This window comes from Caretta caretta, chromosome 1 (genome assembly GCF_965140235.1).
Source record: "Caretta caretta isolate rCarCar2 chromosome 1, rCarCar1.hap1, whole genome shotgun sequence".
Classification (NCBI taxonomy): domain Eukaryota; kingdom Metazoa; phylum Chordata; order Testudines; family Cheloniidae; genus Caretta; species Caretta caretta.
Window position 1 is genome coordinate 121035114 of NC_134206.1, and position 21003 is coordinate 121056116.

The 21003-nt window shown below is 43.3% G+C and overlaps 2 protein-coding genes across 7 annotated transcripts in view; both read left to right on the forward strand.

The window, feature by feature from the left end:
- The window catches only part of VWA3B (von Willebrand factor A domain containing 3B), a 121690-nt gene that overhangs the window by 2559 nt on the left and 98128 nt on the right, over positions 1-21003 (forward strand). For 5 of the 6 annotated variants that reach the window (XM_048858653.2, XM_075130742.1, XM_075130735.1 and 2 more), the window contains exons 2-7: positions 756-842; positions 1191-1418; positions 3436-3530; positions 7783-8033; positions 9998-10157; positions 18260-18429. In XM_048858653.2, coding sequence (XP_048714610.2) covers positions 803-842; positions 1191-1418; positions 3436-3530; positions 7783-8033; positions 9998-10157; positions 18260-18429 — 944 coding nt within the window. In that variant the 5' untranslated portion in view covers positions 756-802. Of the gene's footprint in view, positions 1-755; positions 843-1190; positions 1419-3435; positions 3531-7782; positions 8034-9997; positions 10158-18259; positions 18430-21003 lie in introns of those variants that run through there. The other variant, XM_048858674.2, reaches the window with a different exon arrangement.
- Positions 14781-16215, forward strand: LOC142070134 (uncharacterized). Its single transcript, XM_075123371.1, has 2 exons — positions 14781-15221; positions 15627-16215. Exons 1-2 carry the CDS (start codon positions 14816-14818, stop codon positions 16145-16147), a joined length of 927 nt encoding a protein of 308 aa, XP_074979472.1. The 5' UTR covers positions 14781-14815; the 3' UTR covers positions 16148-16215.

The following is a 21003-nucleotide window of genomic DNA, read 5'->3' on the forward strand; positions in this document are numbered from 1 at the left end:
CCATAAGAACTAAGGTTGTATCTGTGTTTAGTGTTGTTAGTGTCTTCCTAGATTATAATAGTTGATAGATTAATATACAAGAGATTAAAAATAACACTGTTGATTCTGCAAAGAGAAAGAGGGAGGAATAGTTATTCTTTTGTTACAGATTAGTTATATTGTAATTTATCCTGTCTCTGCAGTAATGCCCATGGTGACAGCAGTTAGGCAGGTGGCCTGCTACTGATTCATAAATATCTCTTCTTCATTCATTTTATTAAAAAAAAAAAATCAAATGAAACTTAAAAATCTTGAAGCCTCAAAATTGCACACTCAACCAGTATATGCAATCCTGTAGTCCTGTTACTTTCACATGTCTGACCCGCTACCTTTTTGTTCTATTCCCACCTGTTGTGTCTTTTCCACATTTAGGTCCTGACACTGCAGTCACACACATGTGTAATGTTATCTAATGGGACTATATGCATGATTAAAGTTATGCATGTATTTCTAAGATTGACCTTCTAGATGATAAATTCTTTGTGGTACAAACTGTTTTTTATTTTATACTTGTAATTGCCTAGAACAATAAGGTCTCAGTTGTGATTGGGCCTCTGAGTGGTACTATACTGAATAGCAAAAAGAAAAGGAGTACTTGTGGCACCTTAGAGACTTCTCTAAGGTGCCACAAGTACTCCTTTTCTTTTTGCGAATACAGACTAACATGGCTGCTGCTCTGTATACTGAATAGTGTTTGTTTGGTTTTAATTCTGCAGGTTTTTAAGAGGAAAACAAAGAAGGCCCCCAAATCAAGGAGTCCAGAATGATCGGAAATCTGTGTAAAAGAGTTGCCTGGAGTGACCGTGAGTATCTTAAGAAGTAGACATATTTTGCATGTATTCTTGGATAATTTACAATAGAAAGCTTCTGATGTGCATGTTATGATTGCCTATTATTTCTCCCAGTATTTGGAGTTAAGTCTCTTGTGGGTTCGAAGGGTTGCTTTCTGGCAGAGGGACATGATAGCTGGTAAACATATGGAATTGAAGGTGACTTTCCATAGTTAAGCACACTTTTCAGTAGAATGAGAAAAAGGTAGAGAGATAAATATAAAATATGCCTTGCAAAAGGAATGGTGAGACAAGTGATGGTGGGAGGGAATAAACAATTTTTTGGTAAGTTTAAACACTCATGTTTTTTTCTCTTTATAGAGGTTACCTTTGATATGAAACACAAAAGAGAGCAAGAAAAGTCAGATTCCGACATTGCCCACAAGGGGAAGTCAAAAGAGAAGGAAAGGAGACTGAAAAGCACTTTGTGGGACTTGGATGTACAGCCTCTCATCTCATCCTCTCAATGGCTTCAGTGTCATGGACTCAAGAGAAACAAACTATCCCTCTCTCAGATTTTATCACAAATTGGATTTCAGCACAGGGAAGGTAGGAGAGTAGCCAATGGTAAAAGCTAAAAGTTGACTTGGAATAGTCCAGAGCTTCATGCTCCTTTTTAGCAGCACAGTATATGGGGTGGAGCCTTTAAAATTGTTTCTTTTTTTTTGGTGCTATCTTAGAAAAGAGAAAGGGAAGTCACATTCCGCATCTTCACTTTAGCTTGGGAATATATCCCACATGGCTTCTCATCTCTTGAGGAGAGGGGGAGAGAGAGAGAGAGAGAGAGAGTATTTTTTTAAATCTGCACCATCATGTTCCTCACTTTAATTGTGATCTCAGTCTAGCTACATTTGTGAAATAACTTTAGATACTGAATGTTCCAGAATCCATACATGCAAACCTTTCCCCTGGAGCCCGAAAATGTAACTGCCACAAGAACCCTGTCCTTCGTGGACTGAAAACACAAAGATCCTCCTGAGCTCCATGCCATAAATTATTACTGTATTGTGCTTCCAGTTGAACATTTTGGTAATTTTTAGACAGGTAATTAATACCAGATTTAAACTCGGACTGTTTTTCTTGCAAAATCAAGCTCTGCAATATCAAAGACAAATTTGTAATTCGCAGTTGTGTAGCAGTTGGAGGAGAGAGTTTGTGAGGAGAAATAATAATTATAAACCATTTACATAATAAGGCTTTACAAAGTGCAGTAAGGCATTCCGTGACATGAAGAACTTACAGTTTAAGAAGTAGTAGTTGTAATGTATTAATAATTGTTTTATGCTGTTTAATTTAAGAATGCAGCTGGCTTTGACCCGTGGGTAATTGAGAGTCTAGCACTGCACATCCAGCAATACTGTATTCTCCTCTGCCAGGAGCCTTGCTTTCATTACTAGAAGGCTAGATAGAGGTTGCATACTCACTCCTCTCTGGATTAAGGAGGTAGATGATGCTGAGAGGAGTGAATACTTCTTATAGCACGGTTTTACCAGCAAAAAGCCAGTGAGTTAGCAGAGGAGCATGCTGCATAGAATAGCTGCTCCATGGCTCTTAAATATTCCCATGCTCTATGTTTTCCTGTCAGTGGAGTCCCAGCTATGCAGAGCTACTGCCAAGAAACTTTTGTTGCCATCAAGGGAGCAGAGAACATGCTTTTCCTTCTTCAGGGTATGTCTATGCTGCAACTGAAGATGTGATTGGCAGCTCGGGTAGGCATATCTGTGCTAGCTTTAATCTAGCTAGCATGACAAAAACAGCAGCATAAATAGAGTGGCACCAGCCTCACACAGGATGTACAAGCCCCTCTAGGGACGTACTCGCATTGCTAGCACATGCTGAAGTTTTTGCTGCCGCATCTTTGTTGTTGTTTTTAGTGCACTAGTTAGATAAAAGCTAGTGCTGCAGTTATGTTACCTGTACTGCAAATTGCATACCTTCAGTTGCAGTGTAGACATGCCTTCAGCTGCATTCACTTTTGCTCCTTTTCATATATGTCACGGGAGGGCATCATCCATCCACGATTTGTTTCTCTTTTGACTGACAAATATTTGCACTTGCTTTTAAGATGTAAATGGAAAATACAAAAGTTAAATTGCAGAAATCTAAAGTCCCAAGAAGTTTTCTACCAGTAACCAGGATGGTATGTTTTTTTATTCCCCATTAGATATAACTAGACATGGTTCTAGGAGATGAGAATAATTTCTACAACTCAACGTAAATAGAACCTTTTTAAAGCTCACTAACATCACATGGATAGAACAAATCCTCCCTTCCAGCTGCATGAACCTAAAGTCAGATAGTAACTTTTTTTAGGATCTATCCTGCATCATGTATCACTTGTTGGAAAAAATTCCCCCTTTTATCCAAAGAACCTTACTGTCTCCTCTGTAGAGGCATTATTGAATTGGGTTTGTAGGTTGCTGTAAAAATGTTATTTGGCTGACCAAAAGAAAAGAGTTTAGTGACAGTGCCATTTATCCTCTCTTCTGTTGTATATGATTTAGAAAAACAGTTCATAATGAAAATAATCCGTATAACTGGCAACCGTTTATAATCTTGAATGTAGATTATGTGTCCAGCTTGGGGAAATTTGTGGCTTCTCGGTATGCAGACGGTCTGTTTCCTCAATACTTGAAAGCACAAGACGGCAGAGTATATAATGTAAGTGCAACTGACTTGTGGTTCAACAGAGTAATAACTTTCCCCTTATTTAAAAGATAATATCAGTGTAACAAAATGTGACTGAAATGTCTCCTCTTCTAAAGAAATGCTGCAAGGAAACTGTATTTCCAAAATGGGAACTTTATCTTTTGATGATTTTATTTCTGTAGCGCCAAATGATTAATGATCTAGAAGTTGGGTTTCTTTTCTGAGGGCTAGTGATACTCCAAGCTTCATATGGGCTAGTGTATAGCTTTCAAGAGAAGGCTGAAATTTCTAAGTAACAGATTTACCCTATAATGTAAGGGAGAAGGTTTAAAAAGGAATAGGACTAAACTGAGTTTAATAGAGTGGTTACCAGTAAAACAAATGGCGGTACTCAAATGAAGAGATATAATTTAGTACCAACAGGACACAAAGGATTTAGTATAGTCTGTGAATAGCTTGATGGAACTCTCCCCAGACTTGTGCTCTAAGGAGCATGTTAGTAGTAGCTGCTATCTGTCCCATTATTTGAAAAGATGGATTCTGATTGAAGAGATCTCTGCATCAGCGAATAATAAAAAAGCTTATTCATAAGAGTAAAGACTTCAAAAAACAAATAGCATATCATCTGATATCCAGACTCCCTCTCCAGTTCCCAGGCATCCAGAACAGGCATCAGGTTAAACCTGGAGAAAAATACAATTTCAGGGAGTCTTATTCCATCATCTTTTCTGCAATCAGTTCAGTTTCTAACATCTAATCCTGTGTTAGCCCATCTGGCTGCTGTATGTTCCTGAGAAATGTTTTTCAGAACTACTGAGGCAAATCAGATAACATCAATAGATCGTGTAAGATCGGAACCAGACAAAGAAGGTTTGCAGAATGACACTCTAAGGGAGAGCTGAAAGTTTCTACTTCTGATGGAATTTTATTTGGAAAACTTCTAGTCTCCAAGCCTGTATGTTCACTGTTGGAAAACTTGTGGGAGATGGGGAAGTGGCATGCAAATGACTGTGCATAAATTAGCATAGAGTCAAATATAGTAAAAATCTTAAATGAATCAATCTGTAGCACAGAATCTCCATGGATAGAAATTCCATGCTTGAATAATGAGTAGGAATATACTACCGACCCCCTGACCAGGATGGTGATGGTGACTGTGAAATGCTCAGGGAATTTAGAGAGGCTACAAGCACAGAAAATCCAGTAATAATGGGGGATTTCAACTGTCTCCACATTGACCGGGTACATGTCATCTCAGGATGGGATGCAGAGATAAAATTTTTTAGACCCCATTAAAGACTGCTTCTTGGAGCAGCTGGTCTTGGAACTCATAAGGGGAGAGGCAATTCTTGATTTAGTCTTAAATGGCGCACAGGATCTGGTCCAATAAATCTAGCTGAACTGCTCAGTAATAGCGACCATAATGTAATCAAATGTAACATCCTTATAGTGGGAAAAATACCAAAGAAACCCATCAAGTAGCATTTAACTTTCAAAAGGGTAACTACACAAAAATGAGGAAGCTAGTTAAATGGAGATTAAAAGGAACAGTCACAGGAGTGAAATGCCTGTAAGCCACATGGAAACTATTTAAAAACACCATAATAGACGCTCAAACTAAATGTATACCCCAAATAAAATAAAAACAGTAAGAGGACAAAAAAAATGCCACTATGGCTAAACAGTAGAGTAAAAAAGGTGATTAGAAACAAAAAGGCATCTTTCAAAAATTGGAAGTCAGTTCCTAGTGAGGAAAATAAAAAGGCACATAAACTCTGGCAAGCAAAGTGTAGAATTAGGCAGCCAAAAAAGAATGTGAAAAGCAGCTAGGAAAAGACTCAAAAAAATAAGAGCAAAAAAATTTTTTTTAAGTACATCAGAAGCAGGAAGCCTGCCAAACAGTCAGTGGGGACACTGGACAATTGAGATGCCAGAGGAGTACACGAGGAAGGCAAGACCATTGCACAGAAGATGAACAAATTCTTTGCATTGGACTTCACTGCATAGGATGTGCGGGAGATTCCCAAACCCAAGCCATTCTTTTTTGGTGACAAATCTGAGGAAATGCCCCAGACTGAAGTGTCAATAGAAGAGGTTTTTGGAACAAATTGATAAATTTAAAGAGAAATAAGCCACCAGGACTAGATGGAATTAACCCCGAAATTCTGAAGGACCTCAAATATGAAATTGCTGAACTCCTAATGTGGTGTGTAACCTATTGCTTAAATTAGCTTCTGTACCAGATGACTGGAGGATAGCTAATGTGATGCCAGTTTTTAAAAGAAGGCTCTAGAGGTGATCCTGGCAATTACAGGCTAGTAAGCTTAACTTCAGTATTAGGCAGATTGGTTGAAAATATAGTAAAGAACAGAATTATCAGACACATAGATGAACATGGTTTTTTGGGGAAGCGTCAATATGTTTTTTTAATGGGAAATTATATCTCACCAATCTGTTGTCCCTCAAAGAATTCTAATAAATATGTAGACAAGGGTGATCCAGTGGATATAGTGAACTTGGATTTTCAGAAAGCCTTTGACAAAGTCCCTCAGCAAAGGCTCTTAAGCAGAGTAAGTAGTCATGGGCTAAGAGGGAAGGTCTTCTCATGGATCAGTAATTGGTTAAAAGACATCAAATAAAGGGTAGGAATAAATGATCAGTTTTAACAATAGAAAGAGGTAAATAGTGGGGTCCACCAAGGATCTGTACTGGAACCAGTGCTGTTCAACATATTCATAAATGATCTGGAAAAGGGGGTAAACAGTTATTTGGCAAAGTTTTGCAGATGATACAAAATTACTCAAGATAGTTAAGTCCAAAGCTGACCGAGAGGAGTTACAAGGGGATCTCACAAAACTGAGTGACTGGGCAAGAAAATTGGCAGATAAAATTCAATGTGGAGTCAAAGTAATCCACATTGAAAAATATAATCCCGACTACACTTACAAAATGATGGGGTCTAAATTAGCTGTTACCACCCAAGAAAGAGATCTTGGAGTCATTGTGGATAGTTCTGTCACAACATCTGCTCTTTATTTACCCCTTCACGTAACACAGGATCCAGGGTAACCCAACTAAATTAAATAGACAGCAGGTTTAAAACAAATAAAAGGAAGTACTTCTTTGCATGATGCACAGTCAACTTGTGGAACTTGTTGCTAGGGGATGTTATGAAGACCAAAAGTGTAACTGGGTTCAAAAAAGAATTAGATAAGTTCATGGAGGATAGGTCCATCAATGGCTGTTAGCCAAGATGGTCAGGGATGCCCCATGGTCTGTATATCCCTAAACCTTTGACTGCCAGAAGCTGGGATTTGATGACAGGGGATGGATCACTTGCTGATTGCCCTGTTCTGTTCATTCCCTCTGAAGCATCTGGCACTGACTGTTGTCGGTAAACAAGGTATTGGGCTAGATGGACCATTGGTCGATACCGTGTGGCCGTTCTTATGTACATGAGTCCGGGTAATGCCTATAACTTTGCCTAGAACCCTGGGGTGAATGTTATAAGGTCTAGAGAAGGTCTTAGGTATATTTCTCTTTTGTTTTATAATTATTTTTCTTTCTGGGGGTAGGCCTTGGCTTTGCTTAATTTACTGATGGGGCTGAGGCTTATGGGAAGTTAGGTTTTGTTTTTAATTTGCATTTGTGCCTGACATTTGTACCAAATACCTAAATACAAATATTTAGGCCCAATAGATACTGAATGTTGGACATCCTGAACAGAAATACAAAGAAACATTTTTAATTTCCTTTCAGCTGCTGTTTAAGGACAAGATTGAGATTACACTGCCCCAGGAAAGAACCGTACATCCCCTTATTGCCTGCACAGCATTTTAAGAGCAAGTCACAATCTTGTCCTAACTTAATAACTAGTTTCCAAGTGCCCCCAATTTATCCATCCATCTGCTCTGCAGTCCTTTCCCACCCCCAACACCCCCATTTCTTTTAAGTCGCTTACATTGCTCTGATCTTGTCACAAGCAAGTCATGCAAACTAGTTGGCACTGCCCTATGCTTGTTTAAATATTGCGGAATGCAATTAGGATAAAGTGCAGTGGCTTTTCCATTATATGTGAGAGACTCAGAGGCATTTGTCAAGTATTTGCTGCTGAAATAGTGGAAGAAAAATGGGTTGTTTCCATTGCTACCTTGGCTGGCATATCTGGCACATGGATCAGTCATTGCAGCTTTGCTGGACTTGGGACTGCTTTGAGTTATTTGTTTCAATCTTCATTTTCATTCTCTCTTGTATTTAAATAAAGCTGACAGCCAAAAAAGAGCTAATTCTTCATTTTGTGGACTGTCTAACTGGAGCTATTGAGCTGTACAAGCAGAGAATGGAATGGGTAACCAGTGAAAGTCGGCAGATATTTGGAGTGATTCTGGAATCGTGCATCACCATTGTTCTGGACTTTGGCACTGTGTGTAGAACTGAATTTGACCTGTGCCGTGATGCGCTTTCTATGGTCCTCTCACAGCAAGTGGCCCAGCTTGCCAAGTTTAACCTCATTCGGTAAGGGAAATGGTGTTTATTTTCTACTTTTTGTTAATGAGATGAAGAGAAGTACTGTAGAGTATAGATCTGTATTCTGATGATATGCTTACTGCAGTAGCAATGGTCATTTTTATTATTTGTATTATGGTAGTGCCTAAAGGCTCCCACCAAGTTCAGTGCCTCATTATGTTAGGCACCGTATGTCTGTACTGTTCCTACCACAAAACAATACAGATTGGGAGAAAGGAAGTATTGCTAGCTGCATTTTACAGGTGGGCCACTATGCCACAGAGAAATAAACTGATTTCCGCAGTGTCACACAGTAAATCACACAGTAGCAGAGGTGGGAAATGAAACCAGATGTCTCGAGTCCCAGTCCAGTGTCTTAACAAAGAGACTGTGTTCCTTTCCGAATATGAGTAAATTAATTCATACTCAGTGACAAATAGGCCCAGGTTTTCAAATTCATGTGCATGTGCAAACCTTTATTTATCCAAGCATATAGATGTTTGCACACACAAATCAGGATTTACATTTACGTAAGGATGGGAGTTTGTGTGCATGCAAGTCATGTGTACGCAAAGGTTTGTGAGCAATTTAATGCATACTGTTTTGAAAACTGGCTTCAGAAAATCTACTAAAAATTAGAATGTGACTCCTAAAGTCATTTTGCCCATGATTTATGCCACAGATCTGATTCTTGTGCCCTGAAGTGCTTAATTCCCCACCTCCCAATACACTTGAGGTTTGAAGATCAGAAGCGAGCTTACATGGCCTTTGAAAAACACACACAACACTTTTTTAAAGGTTTCAGAGTAGCAGCCGTGTTAGTCTGTATTCGCAAAAAGAAAAGGAGGACTTGTGGCACCTTAGAGACTAACAAATTTATTTGAGCATAAACTTTCGTGAGCTACGAAAGCTTATGCTCAAATAAATTTGTTAGTCTCTAAGGTGCCACAAGTCCTCCTTTTCTTTTTACTTTGTTAAAGGTGATCTGCAAAGTTATATCAACACTGAGGCACAAGAAAGTTAAGTATTTGCTGAATTTATCAGGCTGTGGTGAAGGATTTAGCACAAAAATACATTTTATCTTTTTTTAAAATTTCTGTGACAGTACAGTACTACTTTCCCAGATTTGCTAGAAGTTCTCCAGAATAATGCTTTCTGGAATGTCACAGAGACTAGAGCCACCTGTGTTTTTTTTTCTTTTCTTCTTTCTTTGTATACATGCACATGAGCACATGCTTTGCACTTCTGTAATGCCTTCAAGACAAAAACTTCAAAGCTTTTAAAATACTGATGAACTCTCCATCCCAACTTTCTGGTTTGGTAGGTAGGTAAGTATTAATCCCATTTTACAGATGACACAGTGGCTAAAAATCACTCATTAGTCACAAAGATGACACAGCAAGTCAGGGGTAGAGGGAGAAATAAAACCTAGGTTTTATGACACTCAGTCATGTGCTTTAAGTACTAGACCATTCTGTCTCCCCAGTTTTTAGAGAACATGGTCATTTGTTTTCGCTTGGCAACAGTGTTAAAATTATTTATTTCTTACTCTTGGAATATTTCTGTTCCCTCCCCACCACATCCCACCAGCCTGTATAGTCAGCTACTTCTAAGATAGGTCTTTTATATTGCTTCTTGCATGTTTAAGGGCAAATATGCTCTAGAAATTGTTCTTAAAGCAGCTATATTGCTTTAGTTATCTTAATTCTGTTTCGGAAACAACTGCCTTAGAAACTAATTTTCAGACTTGTGGTGCCTTATGAGGGTTTTATTTTACCTCTTTATCTTATTGCTAGTCTGGTTTTAGAAATGTGTATTTCAACTACTGTCCTATTAATGGAATACTACAACCTCAAGAGTTGGTGGTTTATTATTGTTAAAGGTCTAATACAGTAGATATATTTTGAGCTCTGCTGTAGTGTGTTGCCAGTGGCTCCTCATTACTTGTGAATAATCACTGATATTATTTTCAGCACTGCACGAGATCTTGTGAAGTGGCAACAGAAAGCCGTTCCTGTGTCTGAATATTCGGTAGAGTCTGCTGTTAAATGGCTCTGGAAGTTGGACCATATGCCAGCCATCAGCCACACCAGCTCCACTGAGGCTCTGTTGGAAGCCATACGTGATGAGACAGTAAGTTTATACATCTCTTCTGAAGTCTCCAGTAAACCCAAGAATATCCAGTGGGAGAATTGGATTGCAAGTTTTATCCTAATGAACTGTGGAGGGCTAAAGAGAGAACTTGTGGCTATCTAGAAGGTATTTCTTTCCGGTAGAGTTACAGCCCATATTTACCAATACCATATGTAAATGTATCAGGTTCTGAAAGCAGAAGCTTGTTTTTGTTTTTCCGTGGAGCATGAAAGGTAAATGTGTTCTGAAGTCATGATGGGTAAGATAAATATTTTCCCTCCAGTGTCTTCACCAGATATACTTTTCAAAATAATTTTTAATGAAAATGTTAATATTAAATATTACTCTAGAAAAGGACATAATTTTTATTCTGTATTGCTGACTGAAATATGCAAGAAAATAAAAAAATATATGTGAAGACTGTTTTAACTTAGCACTAGCTGACTCCAGGAATTCTTTAAAGTCTCCCATGACATCCAAATTGTAGCCTCACCAAGTGATTGAGCAACTCTCTTACAGTAGTAGTGCACAAAGCATACCAAGTATTTTTGCAGTTAAATTCTGTTTATTTTTATAGGGCCATATTTCTTTACTCATTAAAGGAAAGGCAAGGATATAAAAATATATACCATAATTTTAGCCAGCCACTCCATTCCTGTGGCAGAAAAGACACATTGGGCCAAAGTTATTGCTGGAGAAAATTGGTACAACTCATTTAAAGCTAAATTCAATAGTAAATTGTTGGCCCTCTGTGTTTGGACTGAGTTATCCATTTACACAGGAGATGTGCAGAGGGCCAGTGCAAGGTTCCACTTAATCCTTTCTTTGAGAAGTTATTTTAAGTGGGTTGTGAGGTGGTGCTTTGGCCTCGTGGTTCTCTACCCAGGGTGGATGTCACCCTGGATGAGTCTTGACTCCTGTGTAATTTGATATTAAAATTAAACTGGGTGAGGAGTTAATTTGTCCAAGGGTGACATTTTCTTATGTGTGATTTTTTAGCAATGTGACAGTCACTGCTTTTTGGGGAAAACATTACCAATTTGCAGTATGGTCTGACTGAAAAAAATCAGGCTTATCAGGCCTTGTAGGTCTGGGTCTGAAGAAAATGTTAAACAATCCAGCCAACTGGTAGAGAGCCTCACACATAAGCCTTATTATTATTTTTGAAGACACTGGTGGGATAGTGCACCATCCAGGAGAGTCCTTCTGGCTGTTGGTCATCATGGAACAGAGTTTAATTACAACCATTACCTTAGCAATGAAAATTCATTTAGTGTGTGTTCAGGGACGTGTAGCGTAGCGTAAGCTGGTGGAGTCCCCATGTGGCTCCAGGCAAAAGCCACACCTTCATTGTAGAGTCATAGAGTCACTCCTGGAGGCTGGCTTCGTTAATAAAAAAAATAATTCCACATTAAACTTACAGTAGCTAAACTGTTTCCCCAGACTTGGCTGCTCCTGTGGTTTCTTTACTTAGCCTAAACCTTCATCAGGGCCGGATTAACCTTTTGTTAGCCCAGCACCAAACATATTTGTGGGCCCTCATGGCAGGGTTGGTCCCCAGAGTAGGGCTGCCAACTTTCTAATGGCACAAAACTGAACACCCCTACCCTGCCCCTTCCCGGAGGCCCTGCCCCCGCTCGCTCATCCCCCCCCCTCCGTCGCTCACTCTCCCCCACCCTTATTCACTTTCACCGGGCTGGAGCAGAGGGTTGGAGTGCGGGTGGGGGATGAGGGCTCTGGGGTGGGGGTGTTGGCTCCAGGTGGGGCCAGAAATGAGGGGTTCAACATGTGGGAGAGGGTTCTGGGCTGGGGGTGTGGGCTCTGGGATGGGGCCAGGGATGAGGAGGGGGCTCATGGCTGGAGCAGGGGGTTGGGGTGTGTGTGTGGGGTGATGCGGAGTGTGGGCTCTGGGAGGGAGTATCGGTGCGGGAGAGGGCTCTGGGCTGGGGCAGGAGGTTCAGGGTGCAGGAGGGGGTGTGGGGTTCCTGCGGCGCTTAATGCGGCTCCCAGGAAGCAGCTGTCAGGTCCCTGTGGCCACTAGACGCATGAGCGGCCAGTGAGGCTCCGTGTGCTAACTCATGCCTGCTGGTGCCTCCCTTGCAGCTCCCAATGGTCACAGTTCCCGGCCAATGGGAGCTGCAGAGTCAGCACTGGGTCGGGGGCAGTGTGTGGAGCCTCCCTGGCTGCCCATGCGTCTAGGGGCTGCAGGGACCTGGTGGTCGCTTCTGGGAACCATGTGCAGATTGGGCAGGCAGGGAGCCCCAGACTTTGAATGGGCCGGTTGGCAGTGCCTACTGGAGTCACCAGGGTACCTTTTTGACCGGGCATTCTCGTCGAAAACTGGATGCCTGGCAACCCTACCCCAGAGCGAGGCAGGGGCCAGGGGCAAGAGCATAGCTGGGTGGGGTGGGCGTGTTGGTCCCCGAGTGAGGCAGAGGTCGGAGGCAAGCGCACAGTGGGGTGAGGTGAAGGGTTGGTCCCTGGACTGAGGCAGGGGTCGGGGCAAGCACACCAGGGTGGAGGGGAGGGGCAGGAGTGGACAGGATCCCCCCCTTGGGTGGCACGGAGCCGGTACCTACCTCTGTCCGCCAGAGCTGGGTCCTTGGGAGCCAGGTCTCTTTCTCTCCAGCTGAGCTGCAGCTCCTCCAGGCAGCAGCAGCTGCTTTTCCTGCCCTCCTGATGGGGAGGCTGATTGCAGTTACTCCTGCAACCAGACTGCTGACCAGACACTGCCAGGTCTGCTTTTTGACTGGACTTTCCGGTCGAAAACCGAACAGCAGGCAACAGGGGCCCCATAACTTTTAAAAGTGGGAGGGCATAGCCTTTTTTCCTGCCTTAAGAGCGAGTGATGGGGAGGAGGGGGCAGAGAGGACTGAGTGGCAGGCGGGGCCTGGGGGAAGAGGCTGAGTGGGGCAGGGCCATGGGGCAGAGCGCAGGTGGGACTAAGGTGGGAGGGGCGGAGTGCAGGCAAGGCCGCGGGGTGGTGGGGGGGCATGGTCCAGGCACCAGTGCCCCCCCACTCCCCCCCGATTTCCAGGTTGTTTCCAGCGCTCCTGCTTGGCAACCATAATTGGCACCTTCTGCATGTGGGCCCGGAGCAATGGCGCCATTGTAAACCTGGTATTGTCCTTCATCTCAGGCATAGTTACTCCCTAACGCTCCTTTCCTCTGGACCTACCTGTCTCAAATCCTAGGTCACTCTCCCAGAGGGCTATTCCTCCCTCCCTTACACTCAGGGTGGAACCTAATGAATCACACCTACCCCAATGGGTCAGCAGTATTTAATCTGCAGTTCCCAACACCTACTAACTGCGTGGGGTAGCTGGAGAATCCTGCCTCCTCTGTGCATGCAGTAAAAGTTGGAGTAAAAATGCCCATGTGTTAGTCTATTAGCTCATCTGGGATTCAGGGCACTGAGATGAAGACCCATTAAGATTGTGTCTATACATTGAGCTGTGGCTGTAATTCCTAGTTCAAAGAGACAGACCTGTGCTAACTCAGATTAAGCTTGCGTGCTAAAAGTAGTGTAACGGTGGCAGTGCAACTGGTGGGACAGGCTTGCCACCCAAGTACAAACAGCGGTTCAAGATGCTAGGTATCTACTCAGGGTGGGTAGCCTCCCGTTGCTTTGCTGCTGAGACTACACTCTATTTTTAGTATGCTAGCTCAACCAGAGCTAGCACAGGTATGTCTCCTTGAACTGGGAATTACAGCCCCCCACTCAAAGTGTACACATACGCTTTAGAAGGCAAAAATTGAAATACTCACTGGGTCTAATGGAGGACTGAATCTGCTTTACTGTAAGACTGTACCTCACAGCAGCATGAAGGCACGGACGTGGTTCCTTAATACCTTCTCATGCTCAACCAGTTTTATCTTCTCTTATTTTCCTTAGTGGGTGCTCCAGAGCTCCCTACTGTGTACGTGGAGAGTGGCTTCTTTTAAAAGTGATCATTTACCACTACTTACAGTGCCTAAGGTACTGCAGTTATTGCCATATTCTGTCTCAGATACTCGGCTGTGATAGCTGTGGGACTGATTCTCTTATCACTTCGACCAGTTTTATGCTAGTGTAACTCCACTGGCTCCGGTGGAATTACCTCTGATTTACATCAGTATAAGTGAGCCCTGGTCTACACTAGGACTTTAGGTCGAATTTAGCAGCGTTAAATCGATTTAAACCTGCACCCGTCCACACAATGAAGCCCTTTATTTCGACTTAAAGGGCTCTTAAAATCGATTTCCTTACTCCACCCCTGACAAGTGGATTAGCGCTTAAATCGACGTTGCCGGCTCGAATTTGGGGTACTGTGGACACAATTCGATGGTATTGGCCTCCGGGAGCTATCCCAGAGTGCTCCATTCTGACCGCTCTGGACAGCACTCTCAACTCAGATGCACTGGCCAGGTAGACAGGAAAAGAACCGCGAACTTTTGAATCTCATTTCCTGTTTGGCCAGCGTGGCAAGCTGCAGGTGACCATGCAGAGCTCATCAGCACAGGTGACCATGATGGAGTCCCAGAATCGCAAAAGAGCTCCAGCATGGACCGAACGGGAGGTACGGGATCTGATCGCTGTTTGGGGAGAGGAATCCGTGCTATCAGAACTCCGTTCCAGTTTTCGAAATGCCAAAACCTTTCTGAAAATCTCCCAGGGCATGAAGGACAGAGGCCATAACAGGGACCCGAAGCAGTGCCGCGTGAAACTGAAGGAGCTGAGGCAAGCCTACCAGAAAACCAGAGAGGCGAACAGCCGCTCTGGGTCAGAGCCCCAAACATGCCGCTTCTATGATGAGCTGCATGCCATTTTAGGGGGTTCAGCCACCACTACCCCAGCCGTGTTGTTTGACTCCTTCAATGGAGATGGAGGCAATACAGAAGTAGGTTTTGGGGACGAAGAAGATGATGATGAGGAGGAGGTTGTAGATAGCTCACAGCAAGCAAGCGGAGAAACCGGTTTTCCCGACAGCCAGGAACTGTTTCTCACCCTAGACCTGGAGCCAGTACCCCCCGAACCCACCCAAGGCTGCCTCCTGGACTCAGCAGGCGGAGAAGGGACCTCTGGTGAGTGTACCTTTTAAAATGCTATACATGGTTTAAAAGCAAGCATGTGAAAGGATTACTTTGCCCTGGCATTTGCGGTTCTCCTAGATGTAGTCCTAAAGCCTTTGCAAAAGGTTTCTGGGGAGGGCAGCCTTATTTCGTCCTTCATGGTAGGACACTTTACCACTCCAGGCCAGTAACACGTATTCGGGAATCACTGTAGAACAAAGCATTGCAGTGTATGTTTGCTGGCATTCAACCAAAATCCGTTCACGCAGTGGGAGGAGGCAAAATGCGACCTTGTAACGAAAGCACATGTGCTATGTATGTAATGTTAACAGCAAGGTTTACCCTGAAAGAGTGTAGCGACTGTTTTATAAAATGTGTCTTTTTAAATACCGCTGTCCCTTTTTTTTTCTCCACCAGCTGCATGTGTTTCAATGATCACAGGATCTTCTCCTTCCCAGAGGCTAGTGAAGCTTAGAAAGAAAAAAAAACGCACTCGCGATGAAATGTTCTCCGAGCTCATGCTGTCCTCCCACACTGACAGAGCACAGACGAATGCGTGGAGGCAAATAATGTCAGAGTGCAGGAAAGCACAAAATGACCGGGAGGAGAGGTGGAGGGTTGAAGAGAGTAAGTGGCGGGCTGAAGACAGGGCTGAAGCTCAAATGTGGCGGCAGCGTGATGAGAGGAGGCAGGATTCAATGCTGAGGCTGCTGCAGGACCAAACCAGTATGCTCCAGTGTATGGTTGAGCTGCAGCAAAGGCAGCTGGAGCACAGACTGCCACTGCTGCCCCTCTGTAACCAACCGCCCTCCTCCCCAAGTTCCATAGTCTCCACACCCAGACGCCCAAGAACGCGGTGGGGGGGCCTCCGGCCAACCAGCCACTCCACCACAGAGGATTGCCCCAAAAAAAGAAGGCTGTCATTCAATAAATTTTAAAGTTGTAAACTTTTAAAGTGCTGTGCTTAAAGTGCTGTGTGGCATTTTCCTTCCCTCTTCCACCACCCCTCCTGGGATACCTTGGTAGTCATCTCCCTGTTTGTGTGATGAATGAATAACGAATGCATGACTGTGAAGCAGCAATGACTTTATTGGCTCTGCAAGCAATGATTAAAGGGAGGAGGGGAGGGTGGTTAGCTTACAGGGAAGTAGAGTGAACCAAGGGGCGGGGGGTTTCATCAAGGAGAAACAAACAGAACTTTCACACCGTAGCCTGGCCAGTCATGAAACTGGTTTTCAAAGCTTCTCTGATGCGTACCGCGCCCTCCTGTGCTCTTCTAACCGCCCTGGTGTCTGGCTGCGCGTAACCAGCAGCTAGGCGATTTGCCTCAACCTCCCACCCCGCCATAAACGTCTCCCCCTTACTCTCACAGATATTGTGGAGCACACAGCAAGCAGTAATAACAGTGGGAATATTGGTTTCGCTGAGGTCTAAGCGAGTCAGTAAACTGCGCCAGCGCGCCTTTAAACGTCCAAATGCACATTCTACCACCATTCTGCACTTGCTCAGCCTGTAGTTGAACAGCTCCTGACTACTGTCCAGGCTGCCTGTGTACGGCTTCATGAGCCATGGCATTAAGGGGTAGGCTGGGTCCCCAAGGATACATATAGGCATTTCAACATCCCCAACAGTTATTTTCTGGGCTGGGAATAAAGTCCCTTCCTGCAGCTTTTGAAACAGACCAGAGTTCCTGAAGATGCGAGCGTCATGTACCTTTCCCGGCCATCCCACGTTGATGTTGGTGAAACGTCCCTTGTGATCCACCAGAGCTTGCAGCACTATCGAAAAGTACCCCTTGCGGTTTATGTACTCGGCGGCTTGGTGCTCCGGTGCCAAGATAGGGATATGGGTTCCGTCTATAGCCCCACCACAGTTAGGGAATCCCATTGCAGCAAAGCCATCCACTATGACCTGCACATTTCCCAGGGTCACTACCCTTGATATCAGCAGATCTTTGATTGCGTGGGCTACTTGCATCACAGCAGCCCCCAAATTGATTCCCAACTGACCGGTAGCTGTCTGGCGTTGCAAGCTTCCACAGGGCTATCGCCACTCACTTCTCAACTGTGAGGGCTGCTCTCATCTTGGTATTCATGCGCTTCAGGGCAGGGGAAAGCAAGTCACAAAGTTCCATGAAAGTGCCCCTACGCATGCGAAAGTTTCGCAGCCACTGGGAATCGTCCCAGACCTGCAACACTATGCGGTCCCACCAGTCTGTGCTTGTTTCCCGAGCCCAGAATCGGCGTTCCACAGCATGAACCTGCCCCATTAGCACCATGATGCATGCATTGTCAGGGCCCATGCTTTCAGAGAAATCTGTGTCCATGTCCTGATCACTCACGGGACCGCGCTGACGTCACCTCCTCGCCCGGTATCGCGTTGCCATATTCTGGTGCTGCATATACTGCTGGATAATGCGTGTGGTGGTTAATGTGCTCCTAATTGCCAAAGTGAGCTGAGCGGGCTCCATGCTTGCCGTGGTATGGCGTCTGCACAGGTAACTCAGGAAAAAAGGCGCGAAATGATTGTCTGCCCTTGCTTTCACGGGGGGGGGAGGGAGGGAACGGGGGGCTGACGATATGTACCCAGAACCACCCGCGACAATGTTTTAGCCCCATCAGGCATTGGGATCTCAACCCAGAATTCCAATGGGCAGCGGAGACTGCGGGAACTGTGGGATAGCTACCCACAGTGCAACGCTCCGGAAGTCGACGCTTGCCTCGGTACTGTGGAAGCGCTCCGCCGAGTTAATGCACTTAATGCACTTAGAGCATTTTCTGTGGGGACACACACACTCGAATATATAAAACCGATTTCTAAAAAACCGACTTCTATAAATTCGACCTAATTTCGTAGTGTAGACATATCCTGAGAAGGAGAACCCAGCCTCTATTAGCCTTGTGACCCTTGTAATGAGTCAACTCTACTGGTTTTTCTTTCCTCATGTCAGCACAGTGCATTGCTAGGGTAAATCCAAAGCAGCTATATGCAAAATAAGTCTTCCTATTGTTGTTTTCTGTTTAATAACATGCATAATGTATCTACCATAGGTTGAAGCTGTTTATTACTTTACTGTGGGTGATTTTCCAAAGGATATGAAGCAGCTACTCTTACAGAAGGTTTCTAACAGCCCATACCCAATCCACACAGTATCTTTTAATGCAAAGGAGGAAGAAACCATCCTTTTCCTAAAGGAGATGAGCCAACTGACCTCTGGAAGGTATGGGGAATACTACTAGTACTACTACCTGATTTCAGTACTTTTAAAGGACTGTACAGATAGAAACATGTGAATCCTTGCAACATGCCTGGGAGATAAGTGAGTATTCCCATTTGACTGATGATAAACCTGAGACAAAGAGATTAAGTAATTTCCTCAAGATCACAGAGGAAATCTTTGTAAGAGCTGGGGTTAAAACTCAGGAGTTTCTGTGCTCAGACCAAACCTCCTTCCACACCCGTGTTCACAGTCTCTCTTTAAGTCAGCTCACTATCTAAATAAGAAAAAATCTGTCAGCTCCTCCTATCCTTGGCTTGCAGAAAAAAAAACAGTAGGGAAAAGAGATGGATACAAAAATATGCTGAAACAGATGATTGATTGATTTATACTGTCTTGCAGTAACACCTGTGGGAAACAATAGGGAATTCAGAACCCTGTTGTATTAGGTATTGTACAAACGCATAGTAAAAAGACAGCCTCTGTCCCAGATAATTCACAGTTAAAGTTGTGACAAGACACAGCAGGTGGATGAAACAATGAAATGGGTGGAGTGGGGTTGGAGGAAGAGGTAACCATAAAGCAAACATCTTACTAACTTAATTACAATTCATAGCTTTATGCAGAGGCTGCAATGGTCATAGTTAGTTGTGCTAGAGATGTGTCGAAAAATTAATACGGCAAAATACAAAATGTCCAATAAGTTCTTGGAACGTACCAGTGACAATTTCTTGTTTCACAAGGTGGAGGAAGTAACTAGGAGGACAGCCATTGTAAACTTGATTCCAACTAAAAGGGAGGAATTGGTTGCTAATCTGAAGGTTAAAGGCAATTTGGGTGAAAGCGATCATCAAATGATCGATTTCATGATTCTAAGGAAAGGAAGGAGTGAGAGCAGCAGAATAAGGACAATAGACTTTCTTTAAAAAGCAGACTTTAACAAACTCTGGGAATTGGTAGGTAAGGTCCTATGGGAAGAAAATCTAAGGGAAAAAACCATTCAGGAGAGCTCACAGCAATGCTTAAATTACAGGAGAAAAGTTGTGTGTCACTGAATGTCAAGTGGCTTGCTTTCATTTAAACAGTAGTGAGAAGTAAGGGGGCTATAAGACAGAAGTGAGGTAGCCCCTAAAAGTAGTAAGGGGTCCCATTGTCCGAAGCTACCCTGTAATTCAAGCCTTGGCTGGCAGTTTCTCAAAGAGACAATATTAAATGTGCAACAGCAAACTATCCTGTTGCGAAAGAAAGATAGGAAAAATAGTAAGATGCCAAAATCGCTCCCTGAGGAGCTCTTGAATAACCTGAAAATCAAAAAGGAATCCTCAAAAAGTGGAAAGGTGGACAAATAGCTAAGGATGAGTACAAAATAATAGCACAGGCAAGTAGGGACAAAATCAGAAAGGCTAAAGTGCAAAATGAGCAGAACATTGGCCAGTTGTAATAACATGTTTGTGTCCCATACTGAAAATGTCCAAACCACGAGGTTATACAATATTTGCCTTCTCCACCCTTTGCAACCTTGGCTTGACCGTGTCCCCATTGCCTCATCTGTAATGTATTATTTTGGATTTCTTCATCCAAGGTGAACCCACATGCTGTACATCACAACAGCGTAAATAGGTACCATGCCTCTTGGAACAACATGAGGTAGCTGGGGCTTTCCAGACTCTCCCACCCTTCCTTACCAGTATCTGAGGATGAGTGACATGTTCCTTTAAGATGTAACCTGCCAGGATAGGTTCCAACAAACCTACGAACTGGATGCTATACACTGTTAATGCTTTACTTAGTCCTGTGGCTACTGGTACTGCTAGTACTATAGGAAGGATCCATGTGCACTTTTTCTCAGCATAATAGATCCCTGAATAGCACCTTATTTGTTATCAACCCAGGCACTTCCCCACCTTGAATTTCCTTTAGTCCTACCTGTAGCTCCTTTGTGAGAAAGCTGCCATACCACAAACAGGTAATCACCTTTGATACATTAGGATGGTTCATGATTTTTTGCATTTCATTGATTGCTGCTTCCACTTCCCTAAACAACTGTCCTGTTATTCTAGCATCCTGTAACTCTTTAAATCCTCCCCTATATCCTCATTCTATTGTTTATTTAACTTTTTAACAGACTTTGTAATTGAGCTCATTTTCTGATTTTCTTCCCACAATACTCTGATATGCATATGATTCCATGCTGATGTTCCCAATGCCTCAACTCCTTGTACTATTCCTGTATCTCTTTTATCTCTTTCCCTCCTCAGGCCACCAAATTTCCTCCAATTCCACCCCATCCATTGATTGTCTGAAATTTTGCACTACGTTTACTACCCTTTGCATATAGAAGCACACAGATTTTTCATGACAGAGCTGCTGTGGGAATGTAAAATTGTTTAAATTCAATACTACAGGTATCATTTGGTACTGTACATTATTATACATAATCTGATATTCACAACTTATCATTAGTCCATTGTCAGGTCCTGCTTTCATTTCTGGGCATGGTTCAGTGTGGGAAGTTTAGGTTGGATATTAGGAAAAACTTTTTCACTAGGAGGGTGGTGAAACACTGGAATGCGTTAC